Source organism: Hoplias malabaricus, chromosome 10 (genome assembly GCF_029633855.1).
Source record: "Hoplias malabaricus isolate fHopMal1 chromosome 10, fHopMal1.hap1, whole genome shotgun sequence".
NCBI classification, from domain to species: Eukaryota; Metazoa; Chordata; class Actinopteri; order Characiformes; family Erythrinidae; genus Hoplias; species Hoplias malabaricus.
The window spans coordinates 42105811-42122669 of NC_089809.1; the positions used below are offsets into that span (position 1 = coordinate 42105811).

The following is a 16859-nucleotide window of genomic DNA, read 5'->3' on the forward strand; positions in this document are numbered from 1 at the left end:
AATCTGGACCCTGAACTGAAGGTTACATAACAACAACAACAACTGTGCAGTCCTCTGTGCAGTGCTCATCTCCCAGCACTGCACTGGAATCTGTGGAACAGCTGAGGAGTGTTAGATCAGGCTTCTGCTCTACAGTTTTGATGTCAGTGCAGTGAATGAATGTATGTCTGTTACATAAGATCACATGGTAATAATGCAAAGTATCTGCAGCTGGGTAGAGTAGCGGAGATAGTGCTATCGCTGGTACTGTGTGCATAGCTCCAAACAATACTGACCATGACTTCTGAACAGTTAAACTTAATCCTGTGTGTGTTTCCCATTATGCAATCCCTGCTCATGAGAGCGGACGTCACCACTGTGTAATTGTATTTCATGGAATGATGTGCATAACGAAGCTAGGGCTAATCTGCCTCCAGTCACAGAGAGAGAGAGAGAGAGAGATTACTGATATTGTGTCATTCAGCGTAAACACATCTGGCTTGCTTTTCCTTCCAAATTCTTTTATTCAGTGTGTTTCTGAGGCTGTGGTGTAGTCCATCTTTAAAATCCCGTCCGGTCCAGATTTGCTGATTAAATGTGTGTTCTCTGGTTCAGGTGCCCCTCTCCACAATGGAACATACACAAAACATAATTATGGTGTTGCCTAGAATCTCCATAAACTTGTTTTTCCAGACAGCTGTATTCACTGTGTACACAGTAAAGTACAGGGTACACACTGAGCGGAAGATACGAATAGAGTAGCAGTGGGTGGAGCACAGGCCTCACAGACTGTGTTAGCGTGACTTCACTGTATTCACAGAGGATATTTCTGGATGTTTTGCATAATACTGTGCTAAATGTTAGAGGCCACTGTTCATTTAATACATTTGTAGACATCAGTAACCATTAAGTTCAAATGATTTTAATAATTTATAATAACTAAATACATTTTAATACAGTAGTCAATCTTTTTGAGAGATTTGCTTTCAGTTTTTCAAAGGATAAAATATGCAGGGATATTTCTCAACGCCTCAAGTCAGTTACATATTGTTCTATTTTTAGGTTCTTTTAGGTTTTGAGGTGTTCAACAAATTCAGCGATGTTTAGGTCTTGGCCCTGGGGTGTCCCTTTGTTCGCCGAGCCACCGATAGCTTTTTATTCTCCGCTTCTTACAGCTGCACATAGTTTCAGTCCCATAGGACATGCTGGAAGAGCAGTGGATTTGATCAGATGTGACGTGAGGGTGGAGCTTGATTTTCTCCCCCAAAATAAAAACAAGAAGTTAAAGTTGTTTTATATATGAGTCAGGGGTGGGTGATGACGTCCTAAAATCATATCACGATGTTTCAGGGCATTTAGGCGATAACGATATTCTTGGCGATATGACAAAACACTGAAAAATATAGGGGGTCCTCGACTTACGACGTTGATCCGTTTCTACGTCACGTCGTAAACCGATTTTCAGTGTAAAATGTGTCGATTTATTTATACTTAAATTCTACCCTCTGTTCCTTTTCAAGAAAATGCTCTGTGACCCCAGCCGAGGCCCCCAGATACACCATAGACCCCCAGAGACGCTGAGCGTCCGATGGGCGGGACAGAGCCCAACATTTATCCAATGACTCGTCTCGTTTCGCTGCACTTCGCTGCTTTGCTATTGAACTCTGTGGACGCTCAGTGTCCTCACTGTTTAAAGCACCGTGAAGCTGCGGGAATGATTGAGAGGAAAGCCGCGTCTTTACCAGTGATAAGAAGCTGATTCTGAACAAAAGTTGAGTGCGTTGTAGTGCATATTTATTCAATGACATGTACACAACAGTATATATTTGATCACTTATTTTTTTACATTTTAGTAGAAGCTGAGCTTCCCTTGCAGTCTTAGATCAATCGCCTCTGCTCACTGTGTCTAAATGACTCAAGTAAAAAAACGTAGGCCATTTTATAGGTGACTGCACGATGTCATTACATAAACAATCCAGGATATCAGTATTATTATGATATAGATTATTTTTTTTAATCGGCTAAATAATAATGACGATACGATTCAGCACAGCCCTAATATCAATAGCTGTTTTGACGGGAGATTAAACAAATGAAGGTGGTTAGTTTAACTTTTCCCAGCAGTGTTTGTCTATGGTTATGATTAACCTTTTCGTACAAATGTGTCCTGTGATCTTACACTCATTAATGGGCTACTAGTAACTCATTTAAACAGATTGGAAATTTTCCAGTGGTTGTACACTTCACATGTTTGAATACGGTGTAGAACCCTTCACTAGGTTTTTATATAGGAGAGTTATACACTGCAGCTTTATATCACAGTGGGTTTAAATGTTATTAACCAAAGCTACCACAGGCCAGGACCCCCTCCTACCAGTGCCGAGGGGTGTTGGACCTGGATAGTTTTGGGTTTGAACTGAAACTGAAACAGACACTGATTACACTGTATAAAATATGTCCAAAAGTTTGTAGACACACCGTATAATGAATGAATTCAACTACTTTAAGTGGCACAGATGCTCAGATGGGCTTCAGCAGCTTGTATGATGTCCATAACCAAGCAGAAGTATCAAGGAATGCCTAGGACACATGAAAACAAGATCATCGTGGTTAATGCCGTGTGTTAGACAGAGGGGTAAAAAGCCCCCCCCCCCCCCCCCCCCCCCACAAAAGTGGCATTACCTGACCTCGATAATGTAATCTATTGTAAAGCATCCTCTTAAGAGCAAAGGGTTACAAACTACCTTTTAAAACCCTTAGGAAACAATGGTGGACGAGCTGGTGTCCACAAACTTTTGGCTGCATAGTATTGTTAAAATTGAATTAGTCACAACTTAATTCATAATAAACATGTACACGAACGTGTGCTTCGTGAATGGCCCGAGGAACGCACGCGAGCATGTTTAACTCTCTAACAGACGCCCATGATACTTCTGCACCAGGAGTTCAGCTCAGAGCCCCTGAGAAACACACGGTGTTCGACACAAGATTTCTGTCTAAACTCTAATACCTTCCTCTTTTCCTCTGCTCTGCATCATGGTATGCACCTGTTCTAAGCAGCTGATGCCTGGGGTAAGTGTCTGTCCCCACTGTACGATAGAATGTGTGTGGTCCCTCCAGACCCAGTCAGGCTGTCGCCCGCCATATGACTTCCCCCATCTCAGTCCCCCGCCTGTGTGTCCAGTCAGTCTTGTTCTCGCCCCATCTCCACCCCCTCAATGTGGTGCGGTTGCTGCCTCTGCCTGGTATGTTGGAATCTGTTTGCCTTGTGTCTTGTTTCTACATTTTCCCTATTAAGAGGTCAGCAAAGAGCTGATTTTTCAAGCCCTGCATTCCTCAGGAGGAGTGTGTGTGTATGTGTGTCAGAGAGAGAGAGAGAGAGATGGATTCTGATAAAAGTGACCTAATTATATTGCATTCCCTTCTTCTATGTCCTCTATCTTGGTTTCCAGAATGAAAAGAAGACCTCAGGATGCATGCTGCCGCTGTTTTAGTTCATGGTTTGAGCCAGAAATGTTCAGTTAAAAATCCGTGACGTCCAATTCGTAAAATGTCCTCACAGCGAAGGTCCAAACCTCTAGATTTGTGCTCGGTCTCAAAGCAGTGCTTCACACTGTTGCTTTTAATTAACTCCCTGTTTTCTGAAGATATAAGACATGCTGGTGTAGGACCGGCTGTGTCCAGGGCGTGGTCCTGATGATTCCTGGTAGGTTCCAGACCCACCACAACCCTGATCAAGACGAACTGGTTAAAGAAGATGAATTAATGAATGGTTTGCAACGAGGCACTCCATCGGTTTACCTTCAAATATTCAGATTTCTGCATGTTTTTTCTTTTCCAAAATGCACTTGAAATGAGGAGGTCATGGCCCTAAAGCAGGGGACGTTTAATGACATTTATATCATCCACAACGTCCAAAACAACTGTGCGTGATGTTTCTATGTGGTCTCACTAAACCAGGAAAATGCCAATCATTTCTTTACAGATGTTACACTTCGTGGGGTCACAATGCCTCCAGGGATAAGTCGGTTAAGACACGGCGACCTTTGGCAGCAGGGCACAGTTTCGCTTGCGTGACGTGTACGTGAAACGTTCACGAGGTTAATGTGAATATCACACGCCGCTGCTACTCTTTGAGAGAGGTATTCGGCAGATTTCCAGCACGGCCGATAGTTTGCTCGTGACCCTTGCCGATGTGTTTTTCTGACCCCAGGGGGTCAAAGTGGAAGAAGACTTCAGTCGTGCGAAATGTAAATCACTCATGTGAACACAGTCCACAGAGGATAATCTCATAAAAGCACGCCGTGTAAAGTCCCAGTCGCAGGCATATGGCACGCACCCCGGTCCGGAGAGAACCGTAGAAATAACCCAAGCTGTTCGCGCAACCTTTGTAATGAGGATTACTGTAATTAACTTTTAAAAAAGGCTTGCATTATGAGCCTTCGTTAAGCGGCTAGGAGTCAGGAACGCAAGATCAGAGTCAGTGGCCTGAGCTGGAGCAGGCTGAAATCCAGTCTGGACTCTCTGACCTATATTTCCCAACTCGTGCTGTCGGAGAAAGCCTTCAGTTGCGTTCCATAAACAGCAGAATCTGACAGCAAGGGGCTGCTCGTTTCCGTGGAAAAGGGGGTTGAAATATGAATAGGGAGAGCGTGATCCTTCCCTCTATTACACAGATAACCCTTCTCTACTTCTGGCATAGAGGGGGTCTTTCAAGCCCAGTCGAAGGGCTGCGTTTGGGTTTATTATCCCAGATTAACCCATTCTCCCACTCCCTTTCAGTAACAGCACAGCTGTCTCATTTGAAATCCACATCTGGACTCTCATCCAGATGGCTCCTGTACCATCCGACATGTTGTAATTACAGAGGGGTGTGGGTAGTCAAGTTCTCCCAATGCATCTAGTGTTTTTTGTTTAATTGAGTAGATGAGTAAGACGTTGTAGATTATAGCTTTTTAAATACAGCAGAAACATAAGGGTCTTCAGCATCAGGAGAAACAGAATAGAGGCAGCTACTCTAACAAGTATCTATGATAATCCACTCAATCAACTTCACATTAAACCGTATCACATTGAAAGTAAACGATTAAAAAGCAGAGAAAGTGCTAAGCACGTTTTACGCATTTTCACAATCGTTTGAATGGGACATTATTATGAGAAAGTCACTTGTTCAGTGCATGACCACATTAATGTGGGGATCTGGAGCCCACCAAACCACACACTGTGAAACAAGACCATCCAGTCGCTTTTCTGGGATCTGAAGTCAGAAAACGTTAGGATAAAAAGAGCCATTCTGATTTTGCTCTGCTTCTGACATCAAAGAAGAATGGTTTTAGAATTGCCCCACCCCCTCGTCTGTGTCTGTCCAATCACAGCGCTGGACCTGCGTTTATGTGAGAGCGCAAAGTCATTAAACAGTGGTTAAACAGAACAAAGCAGGCACAACAAGCACAAAGAAATAAGAGCACTGAGTAAAAACGGAGAAGAAAGAAAATCGAGAGAAAACGGCTAAAGAGTTCGCGCTCGGGGGCGGGGTGAACATCGAGCGGCTCATTATCATTTAAAGGAACAGGCGCTGAAACCGGCCGTTCTGAACAGGGCTGTTTAGACAGAGGGAGATTGTTTGATTGTTGTGGTATTTTGACCAAAGCTGGTCACAGGCAGCTCCCAGAAAGTGGAGCATATGTCCCCTATAATGCCAGCATGCCTTTGGCCTCAGGTCCCTGTTTCAACAGGTTTCACCCAGTAAACCTAGTCTTTAATCCAAGCACCTGAAGACGTGGCAACCTTGTGTGTTCAGTGTACGTCTTTTTCTTTGTGTGTTGTGTTTGCATGAGGATTTGGCCATTCCCAGTTGGCGTTCACCTGCCGTGTTGCACGTGAATCTGGCGATCCAGTTCGTCTGACGTCCCATGTGCCTGTCATGCTCAGAACGCATTTCCTCTGCAACAGTGAGGAGGATTTCATGCGAGTGTCACGTCTTGTGTTGCCTGTGGATGATGACACATTTATTACAGTCCGCAGTGTGGTTTGCAACTTCTATGGCTTTAAGTGTCTTTTACTTTAATGGTGGTTTTATTTGGTCGCACTTAAGTGAAAGCAGTCCATCGCATTGCACAGCAAACCAGCTCCTGATGACAATTTTGCAGCGTTGGTGATTTATTATTTGTTGTTTGTTTGTTTAGTTATTTATTTATTTTAGTCTCAGAGTCTGGTTTCCATCAAAATAAACTCCTGGAACAGAGGCCTTGGGAAAACCGAGGGAATCCCAGTAGCACCAGAGCGTTGAGGTTTTTCCAGAACGAGGAAAGAGAATGAACTGCTGTAAAATGACGACACTGATCAGTCACATCTTTTTGCAGTTATTTTCCTTTCTCTCAGCTCCAATAACTATAGGTGCATCAGCAATCACAGGCTGTAGTTCATCTGTTGCTCTGTATACTACGCTGTCCGCCATTTTGCTCTGTTCTTCTATGGGCGGGGCCCCCTACAGGACCAACGGAGTATCCTGTATGGTCAGTGGAGCTGATTAGCAATGTGTGTAGAAACAAGGCGGTGGTTTTAATGTTTTGGCTTATTGTGGATTTTCTATGTAATAAATAGCCCATACCACTCAAACAAAAAAGAGCAATTTGCAATCAACAGTAATGAACAGTAAGGGTCTGGCAACCAGTGTTGTGAGATTATACAGCGCCCCCTGTGTTTCCATCTCACATGGTTAACTAAAGTAGCATTTGGCCTGGTCCTCCACCAAAGTTTGTGTCCGTGGGAGGTGCATTACCAGAGTATCAGGCTGGAAACACATTATATTGAGTGCCTAATAAATTCTTGGAGGGACAAGGCTTTGGATTTGGATTGGATTCCGTAAATGGTGGGCTTTGTAGATGTCTGTGATGAGTGTTGAGTGTTAAAGCACACCAAATTTAACTGGAAGTGTTTGGAGAAATAGGTGTTTATACTGTAGAAGCAGGAGATCAACGTTAAACACTAGAAAAACGTGCGCACTGATGTATAAGTAACTAATATGAGTGAAAATAAGCCGCCTGAAACACCCTGAGGCATGCTGCAGTGCCCTGTTTGGAGTTGTGATGGGTTTTTATCTGTAGAGAAGTCTCTAGAAAGCTTTAAAAAGGACTAGGAGTGATTTGGTGATCAGGAGTTGGTGTGGATCATTTGAGTCGGCTCAGCAGCCTCACTCTGAGACAGGTTCTGAAACGAATCACCTGCTTATGTGAGCACTGTTTTACAACGTTGCAGGGAGAGGGGACATCCAGCCGCAGTTGGACAGCGCTGTGCAGGACGTGAACGATAAATACCTGCTGCTGGAGGAGACTGAGAAACAGGCAGTTCGGAAAGCCCTGATTGAGGAGAGGTCGCGGTTCTGCACCTTTGTCAGCATGCTCCGGCCTGTGGTGGTGAGTAGACGGAGGCGAATACAGTTCACACACAGCACTGGTCCAGGACTAGCTTCTGTAAAAGAGATTGTAAAACAGTAGCACGAGCTAAAAGCTCTACTTGGCTTCAAGATGGTACCACTGCAGTGGTTAATTTGTCAGTGATCCGCCACAGTAATGTACACTCATGTTAGGAAGACTGTGACCCCTGTAGAATGATCAGAATATCTACATTAAACCTAAACAATACATAGAGAGCAACAAATAACTCACCAGTGGGCTGTGCATTTATTGAGCTGTTATCTCTGTCAGTGCCTCAACGAAGGCAGCATTTTGACTTAAAGTGACCTGTAACTGTGACCTGCAACTGTGAAGAAATCAGGGCAAAAAGCAGGCAGGACTTTTTAGCTGCTCATTACTCAAACACGCAACTCAAATACAAACTGTGAGGTTCAAACTGTTTTATTGTTTCTTTTTAAAATGTTTAGTGCTCATTTAGATGTTAGAATTAAACAAGTATTGATCCCTGACCCACGTCACGGTGGCACAGCAGGTAGGTGTCGCAGTCACACAGCTCCAGGAGTTGGTGTGTTCTCCCTGTGTCTGCGTGGGTTTCCTCCGGGTGACTGTCTGTGAGGAGTGTGGTGTGTTCTCCCTGTGTCTGCGTGGGTTTCCTCCGGGTGACTGTCTGTGAGGAGTGTGGTATGTTCTCCCTGTGTCTGCGTGGGTTTCCTCCGGGTGACTGTCTGTGAGGAGTGTGGTATGTTCTCCCTGTGTCTGCGTGGGTTTCCTCCGGGTGACTGTCTGTGAGGAGTGTGGTGTGTTCTCCCTGTGTCTGCGTGGGTTTCCTCCGGGTGACTGTCTGTGAGGAGTGTGGTGTGTTCTCCCTGTGTCTGCGTGGGTTTCCTCCGGGTGACTGTCTGTGAGGAGTGTGGTGTGTTCTCCCTGTGTTTGCGTGGGTTTCCTCCGGGTGACTGTCTGTGAGGAGTGTGGTGTGTTCTCCCTGTGTCTGTGTGGGTTTCCTCTGAGTGACTGTCTGTGAGGAGTGTGGTGTGTTCTCCCTGTGTCTGTGTGGGTTTCCCCCGGGTGACTGTGAGGAGTGTGGTGTGTTCTCCCTGTGTCTGTGTGGGTTTCCTCCGGGTGACTGTCTGTGAGGAGTGTGGTGTGTTCTCCCTGTGTCTGCGTGGGTTTCCTCCGGGTGACTGTCTGTGAGGAGTGTGGTGTGTTCTTCCGGTGTTTGCGTGGGTTTCCTCCCAGGTTCCAAAAACACACATTGGTCGGTGGATTGGTGACTCAAAAGTGTCCGTAGGTGTGAGTGAATGTGTGTGTGTGTGTCTGTGTTGCCCTGTGAAGGACAGGCGCCCCCTCCAGGGTGTGTTCCTGCCTTGTGCCCAATGATTCCAGGTAGGCTCTGGACCCACCATGACCCTGCATAAGGGTTACAGATAATGAATGGATGATCCCTGACCCATTTATCCATGTCATGTAAACTGTTTGCCTGTGTCAGTCAATAGAGGAGCTTGGGCTGCGTCCCAAATAGCACCGTACATAGTGCACATCACAGATAATAAAACTATTAATACTGAACACGGACAGTAATTAGATGCTAATTAAACAGATGAATATGAAAATAATTTTTGCTCAGTGTTAGTGAAGAAACATATTTTTATAACAGACACTGTGCCCTACGCAGGGTGTAGAAAAACATCTGGGGTTCGGCCTTGGCTTTTCAGACAAGAACTATTTTACTAAACTTTACGGCAAACCAGAGAAATAACAGGCTAGTATTGTATTACTTTATATTAATCGTAGTGTCGTGTCTGTAGTGTCTTATATAAGACATGACAGCAACCCGTGGATCGTTACGGCACAAAGGTCTGATTTACATAGGAACTTGCTGAATTGTAAAGAGTTCACAAACTAGAATGAGCTTTATGATGTGATGGAAACCTGGAACTCGAACTAATCATCACCTAAACGTATTAAAAGCTGTCACACGGTCGCCGCATCTGTGCAACACACTGCAGTATGTAGACATCAGGGTGGTAGTCTAACCTGTCTGTGCAGCTAATATCAGACATGGTATTCTGACAGAAACCTTCTATTATCTGTCCATCAGGATGAAGAGATGTCCATGCTGGGAGAGATCATCCATCTGCAGACCATCGCAGACGACCTCAAAGCTCTGACCATGGACCCCCACAAATTGCCGCCTGCAAGTGAACAGGTTTGTTAATACCCCCGTCCAGTGCATGAACGCAGAATTAACCACCAGATAAACACACAGCTCTACACGTCCACGTAGACAACCAATCCAAATGCTGCTAAACATTTATCTAAAACATCTCTTCATGTAAATGCAGGTGTTCCTCTAGTATTTAAGTATGTCCTGAATGTCTCCTAGTTCAGTGTGTTTTTGGATTAGTTTAGTTTAGTTTGTTTACACTGGGACTGAAAGGGATTTGTTTTATATAAGTACCCGAGACTTCCCTTTGTCGTCCAGCGTAAACAAATTTCACCTGACATGTCTTCTGTCATCGGTAGTGTTGTGGTTGCCAGCAGGTCGTGCAAAGCAGTCGACAGTCAGAGTGGAAGAACTGGATAGTTGATGACTAATCACTCCCCCTTTGCGTGATATTTTGACTAACTGTCAAACTTTGACAGGCGTGTACAAGGTCCAGGGGCAGATAAGCCGTGCCTGTGACAGCTATTGTCCAGGTGCAAATTTCTCTTTCTATTTGGTCTTCTGGGTTTTAGCTAAAGATATAGTTGATGAATATTAAGGAGCTTCATGGTTTTACTTTGAAAACGGTGGTAAAATGGCAGTTGTGTTAGGAAAGTGCTGGGACAGAATTAGTTTATTTTGAACTTCACCTACAGCTACAGGACAGCCTTTGTCCTGACGCAAATTTCTCTTTCTTTTTGGCCTCTTCTGTTTTCCGTGAGAACACTGAAGAATGCCTAGAGCAGGGGTGCACAACTCCAGTCCTGGAGGGCCAGTATCCAGTAAAGTTTGGTGATTCCTTTGCTGACACACACCTGATTCAACTCATCTGTTAATTGACAGGTTTAAGGGTTGTGTTTTAGCAGAAGAAACACCAAACTTTGCTGGATACCGACCCTTCAGGACTGGAGTTGTGCACCCCTGGCCTAGAGTATTTACATTTTTTAAAAGATTATTAATTATAATGTGGTTTGGCTCTAGAAGCTAGAAGAACTTGAGCATTGATGACGTTCATCTAGGTTTCAGTCATTACAGTTAAAGTCTAGAAGCTCGTGGTCGACGTTAAAGCTTTTGTTTATGTTCAGAAATGTTTCATTTAATGGAAAGCAGCAATAAAACTAAAATTTTGCCTGTTTTTATAGGTCATACATGACTTGAAGGGTTCTGATTACAGCTGGTCTTACCAAACCCCTCCCTCCTCTCCAAGCACCACTATGTCCAGGAAGTCTAGCATGTGCAGGTGAGCATCTCACTTACTTTCTCTTAGAGAGCCTGAAATCGCAGTTTAACATTGGCTCTGAACGGTCAGAACAGCATCAGATTCTAATTCCCAATGCTTACAGTGCCTCCTAGTGTTGAAGACTTTCATTTTTGCATCACAAGGTTTAACAGATTTGGTGAAGAATGATTAGTAGCTAAACTACAAGTTGAATGAAATGCATGAACCTGAAGCATTGTTTTTAACGATATTTAGCCTCTCGACTATGGATATGATTGCCCTTACCGCCCCCCCCCCTCCTCCTCCCTGTATGTGTCCAGCTGTGTGCACGGTTGTGTTAAACTGTTTGTCTACAGAAACGGTTTGTGTGATGATGCCTGCGTTGCTGTGTCTTTGCTCCCTGTTGATCGTCAGCTCAGTTGCATTGTCCATGTGCACAAGGTTGTAACTGGTGAGAGTAGATTTACACCGTGGTGAGCCGTCCTCACCTCCCTGGTTTTTATGTACTCTCTCTCTCTCTCTCTCTCTCTTTTTATGTTGATGTATTACACCATTAGACCCTTCGCTTTGGCGACACTCCTCTGACTGGATATGAAGAGGCTTTAAGAGCTCCATCTACTCATTTTAGAGCAGTGTCTAAAATTATCAATCAGGGCACCCAGTAATTATCGCTTATTACATCAGTGGCATGTTCTTAGTCTTCTGTAGAGGTTTTAACAAGTTTTAACAAGTGCTGCTTATTTGAAATCTTTTGTTAAACTCGAGTAACGCTGAGGGAAGTGTAGACCTTTGATAAATTGGTAAATGGAGATAATGGATGGATTTGTTTTTTTTTTCTTAAAAGTATTCTCAGTGTAACGTTGCTGTCGGAATAAAACCTCCATTATCCTCCATTACCTGCCATTTTTCACATTTGGACACCCTTTGCCCTTTGTATATAACTGAGATACAAGCTTTGGTTTCCACAGCTACAGCATGTACACATTAACACGAATGGGGTCTTTCCCATTAGCATCTTGTCCCAATAGGTCCCAATAGGCTCTTGTAGATCATTCACTTGAGCACTGAGCTGAAACCCCCTCAGCCTCCACCCAACACAATCTTTTGAAGCCCTGCTGGAGTCTGTAGTTTTCCCCATTCTCTTTATTGAACTGTTTCAGCGATTGGCTGTTAACCTGAAGGAAAACTCACGGCGCTGTTATCAGTACTACCTGAAACCATTTAATCTTTTGGGGACTCGTTTCAGCTGCAGGGATGAAGTAGGCTTTATATCTGTGTTGGGTGGGGCCTAAGAAAAATCCTGTGATGTAGATGCGGAACCAATCAGCGAAGCGCATCGTCGTCCCGAACGGTTGCTCGGCGATCGACACAGTTCACTAACCGTGCTGAGGAAACAGGGCTGTTGAACCGTGCCCATGTGGGAACATGTGTTCAGAACTGTTTGATCCTGCACTGACAAAGAGACTTTAGAGTCTTCAAATGTTCTCAGTGTTAAAGCATTAAAAAGGTAGGCTGGTTTATTTATAGAGTGTATTTCACACACGCTGGTGCTGTCCAAAGTTAAAGCGAATGAAACATAAATTGAAAAAAATAAGAGAATATAAGACAAAAGTAAAAAACAAAAAAGCAGCTAGTGTGACTTTCACTCGTGGGAAGTTCACTGCTGTGTGTGTGTTCATAATCCATCCCTGTAGGGCTCTTCCTGAAAACTGAACAAGGTATTAAAGCATTAAACTGTAGGCAAGCTTTTACCGTTTTGATTTATTCACTTATTTATTTGTTCCACTCCTCATGTTGTGGTCATGTTTTGGTGTTCCTTCTTTATTTTTGCCTGCTGCATTGAGTTTGCGTGAAGTGTTAATGGTTCCCGGTCTCCCTTCCCTCCCTCCCCCTCTGTTTTGTCCCACTTCCTGCCTGTGCCCCGCCCCCTTCCTGTCTCTAACAGCAGTCTGAACAGTGTGAACAGTAGTGACTCGCGCTCCAGTGGCTCGCACTCTCACTCCCCTTCCCCACACTATCGCTACCGCAGCTCCACCCTCCCGCAGCAGGCCCCCGTCCGCCTCGCCAGCGTCTCCTCCCACGACTCCGGCTTCATCTCACACGACGCCTTCCAGTCCAAGTCACCTTCGCCCATGCCCTCCGAGTCTGCCCCTCAGGTAAGAGATCGGACAGAGCTCGGACACTTCCAGTTACCGCCTCTAGAAAAGGTGGCTTGAAAGGCCCTGTCTACACTTGGCGTTGGTACGTGACCTGTATCTCAATCTTGTCTGTATGAACGTTTATTAATTAAGCGTTAAAACACTGGTCGTTGGAGTGTGTTGGGATCTAGCTCATGATCCTGACGTAGACGACCCAGCATTGTGATCGAATCTGGATCTGTCTATAAACAGGCTTCATTGGATGATTATCTGATTACTGTGATTGGAGTGATACTGTAACCAAACAGGGTTTGGTTTATGTGTTGTAAACAGGGTTTGGTTTATGTGTTGTAAACAGGGTTTGGTTTATGTGTTGTTTACGTGTCAGGTATCAATGTTATTGGACCACTGTAGGATGTATTTACGTGTTTTACATGTACGTTTATGGCAATTTTATCCACAGCAACGTCTAATCATGTTACAGGTTTAGACAAACATGTTAGGAGTGTTGCCCAAGGCCCAAGCTATAGGAGAAAGAATCCTTACCAGATTGGTTATGCCCTTTCTGTGAGACAGCCCCCCAGGTCCTGCATCAGTCCTTCATATCTAAGGTCTTAAAAATAATTGTATTTCAGGACATATGTCTTGTAGTCTACAGTTCAATCCACGGTCAACTAATTATATTTATTTAGGAGCAAGTTAGTGTCTAGCCAAAGGGTGTCCAGCTGTGGTATTCCAAATCCTCTCCCATGCTGCACTTCCTACTTTCTCATGAGGCACTGCCTGCCCCCTGGAGACCTAGTCTTATTGCAGTGTTGGCTGAGGCTTCCGTCCGCTGAAGGTCCATTTCCAGCTCTGCATTTTTACGCTCATAGTACTTGAAGACCTTAAAGGAGTGGACTTGCACTGACCGTGTTCACTGCTGGCTTTCTCGACCTGCCAGCTTTAATTCTTTGTTGCGTCAATTTTCAACATACTATCCCTTTAAGTTTCTGAAACGGGAGCTGATCCAAGAGGAATAAGAATAGCCAACGTTGACCCTAAACTCTAATTATGCAGAGCTCCCCCCACCCCCCCCCCCCCCCACCACTGAAAAAGCCCCGCCATTCAACCAGACACCCGCAAAATGTGTCGCAGCGTCTGCCAGCGGTCTGCATTTCCTTGGTTTGGGATCGCTGTGAGGGCTGAAGGCGTCCTAAGGCCTCCTAAAGCAGCCTCGCTGAAAGCCCCTCGGGAAATGCCGGTCTGGGAACGGCGGAAGATGCTGAGGTCATCCTCACTAAAATTGGTTGGAGGGCTGACCACAGTGGAAGCTCTGCTTTGGCAAAGTCAGCTCCTGGTTTCTCCAAAGCTCGGTGCTGCGGTGGAGGGGCCTTCGCCAACGATGCCATCATCCGGGGTCAAGTATCCTCCAGCTCCTAAATCACATCCCAGCACGAGGCTCTGAGCTCCCGCCAGCCGCCATCGCCACGCTCCCTGCAGGCCAAGAGAAAACACTCCGACAGCCCACACTTGCTCCTAAATGCCTGGATATCTGCTCCCCACCTCCCCACCTCCCCTCTCGCTCACTCTCTTCCAAGAACCTGACAAATGTGAATTAGCAGAGGCCTGTGGCTCGCTCCCACACTAATGCAGCTGTTTACTCTCATTTTATACACTCTCACTAACTCTGCCTGAAGTTTCTGCTGCTTATTTTTATTTATTTTTTTGCAGAATGCTTAGCCTGGGTCTGTGCCAGTAACAGAACCATAGCTATATAATATATAGCTACGAATAATGTCTGTGAACATTGTTTTTCAATAATACTGAGACCACAGTGGTAGCATGTGTAATTGTGAATCAAATAAAATAATATAATAAGACTCCAGTTCAGGGAAAGTTATAGTTCGTCATGTGTTGTTAACGGAATGAGAAAGAACGTGAACGTAAACGTGCATCAAACCAGCTTCATCGTGTCTGTATCCTCTTAGCTTAGCCTCGGGCATGGCAGAGATTTTCCTGAAACCTGAACTGTGTTGATGGATGGTCTGCGTAGGTCCTAAACGTCCTGTTGCAGAATGTACTGTTAGGAGTCTTGCCCAAGAGCCCTTCTTGGAGTAGCATGGTGCAGCACCAGGCAGATTCAGGCCGCGCAGTGCAACAGCCAAGTTTACAAAACAGGCTCATTTATTTAGTATCTGTTGGCTGCAGTAAATGTGGTTTTTTGTGGGAAAACACATCACACAACACATAAAAATTCAAATGTTTTGATATATTCATTCATTCATTCATTCATTGTCTGTAACCCTTATCCAGTTCAGGGTCGCGGTGGGTCCAGAGTCTACCTGGAATCATTGGGCGCAAGGCGGGAATACACCCTGGAGGGGGCGCCAGTCCTTCACAGGGCAACACACACACACACATTCACTCACACACTCACACCTACGGACACTTTTGAGTCGCCAATCCACCGACCAACGTGTGTTCTTAGACTGTGGGAGGAAACCGGAGCACACGGAGGAAACCCACGCAGACACAGGGAGAACACACCACACTCCTCACAGACAGTCGCCCGGAGGAAACCCACGCAGACACAGGGAGAACACACCACACTCCTCACAGACAGTCACCCGGAGAAAACCCACGCAGACACAGGGAGAACACACCACACTCCTCACAGACAGTCACCCGGAGGAAACCCACGCAGACACAAGGAGAACACACCAACTCCTCACAGACAGTCACCCGGAGCGGGAATCGAACCCACAACCTCCAGGTCCCTGGAGCTGTGTGACTGCGACTCTACCTGCTGCGCCACTGTGCCGCCCTGTTTTGATATAGTGTGAACAAAATAAATTAGGTTTCACTGTCACTGGGGTCTGTTTCCAAAATCACTTGGTTAACCAATGACTGGGCACAGGCCAACACTATCTTGTGGCTTTTCCTCTGTGGTTGTCTATATCTTTCTTTTAAAGCTGGCTGTATGCTCTGCTCTTTACACTGTGTGTTTGTGTGTGCCTGTGTAATAACCCTCTCTGCGATTTCTGTTGGTGTGTGTATGGTCCCTTCCCCCTGCTGCTCTGTGTGCTCGGCATGCCGCAGACGGCCTCCAGCTCGGGCTCGTCGGACGCTTCAGAGACGTGTCAGTCGGTCAGCGAGTGCAGCTCTCCCACCTCCCTCGGCTCGGCCGGGGCCAGCGCCTCCACTGAAAAGGTGAACTCCCCACTGGCCCTCTGCTCCCTGGCGCACTTCCTATTGGTTCCCTCATCAGTGGGGCCACTTACCATTAGTCCTCCACACCCTGGAGCCCCAGCATTCAGGATGTCCCTGTTGCATCCCGCTGTGGGATCTGGGCTCATGGACATGCGTTTGCTCCATTTTTGTTTTCTCACATTTGAATTCAGTTCTCAAGGGTTTCTGTGTCTTGTTTGTTGTTATATTCAATATTTTGTTCTTCGTTTTGCATTAATTTAGGGCTGAATGATGAGTCATTATTATTATTACTGTTTGAAACAAGGCAGTTTTCGATTGTCAAAAGCTTCAGTTATATCCTATATTGTTACGTTTTGTCATGAGATATTTTACGTGGTGAACATGACATCTGCAAAGTTTAAAGGGGACATATTCTCTCGTTTTTCCACAAGAAAACATAGTTCTATGGGTTGAATGTCTGTGAACTGCTTTGGTTCGTATAGCACACATAACCAAACAACACCGCCCTGGTCAGAATGACCGGTTTCGGCGCCTGTTGCTTTAAATTATGTTAAGTCACTTTTCACCCCAACCTTTTCTCTCTGTTTTTACTCAGTGCTTTTATTTCTCCACGCTCTTCGTATTTATGCTCCATTTCACTTTGTCTTTGCGCTCTCACATAAATGCGGGTCCAGCGCTGTGATTGGAGAGACTTATACGAGGGGGAGGGGCAA

The 16859-nt window shown here is 45.3% G+C and overlaps 1 protein-coding gene across 5 annotated transcripts in view; it reads left to right on the forward strand.

The window, feature by feature from the left end:
• LOC136709106 (protein MTSS 1-like) overlaps positions 1-16859 on the forward strand; it is a 72647-nt gene that overhangs the window by 48106 nt on the left and 7682 nt on the right. For 3 of the 5 annotated variants that reach the window (XM_066684130.1, XM_066684133.1, XM_066684131.1), the window contains 5 exons: positions 7237-7394; positions 9493-9600; positions 10740-10837; positions 12762-12972; positions 16036-16146. In XM_066684130.1, the coding sequence (XP_066540227.1) occupies positions 7237-7394; positions 9493-9600; positions 10740-10837; positions 12762-12972; positions 16036-16146 (686 nt within the window). The remainder of the gene's footprint in view (positions 1-7236; positions 7395-9492; positions 9601-10739; positions 10838-12761; positions 12973-16035; positions 16147-16859) is intronic. The other 2 variants (XM_066684132.1, XM_066684134.1) reach the window with 1 other exon arrangement.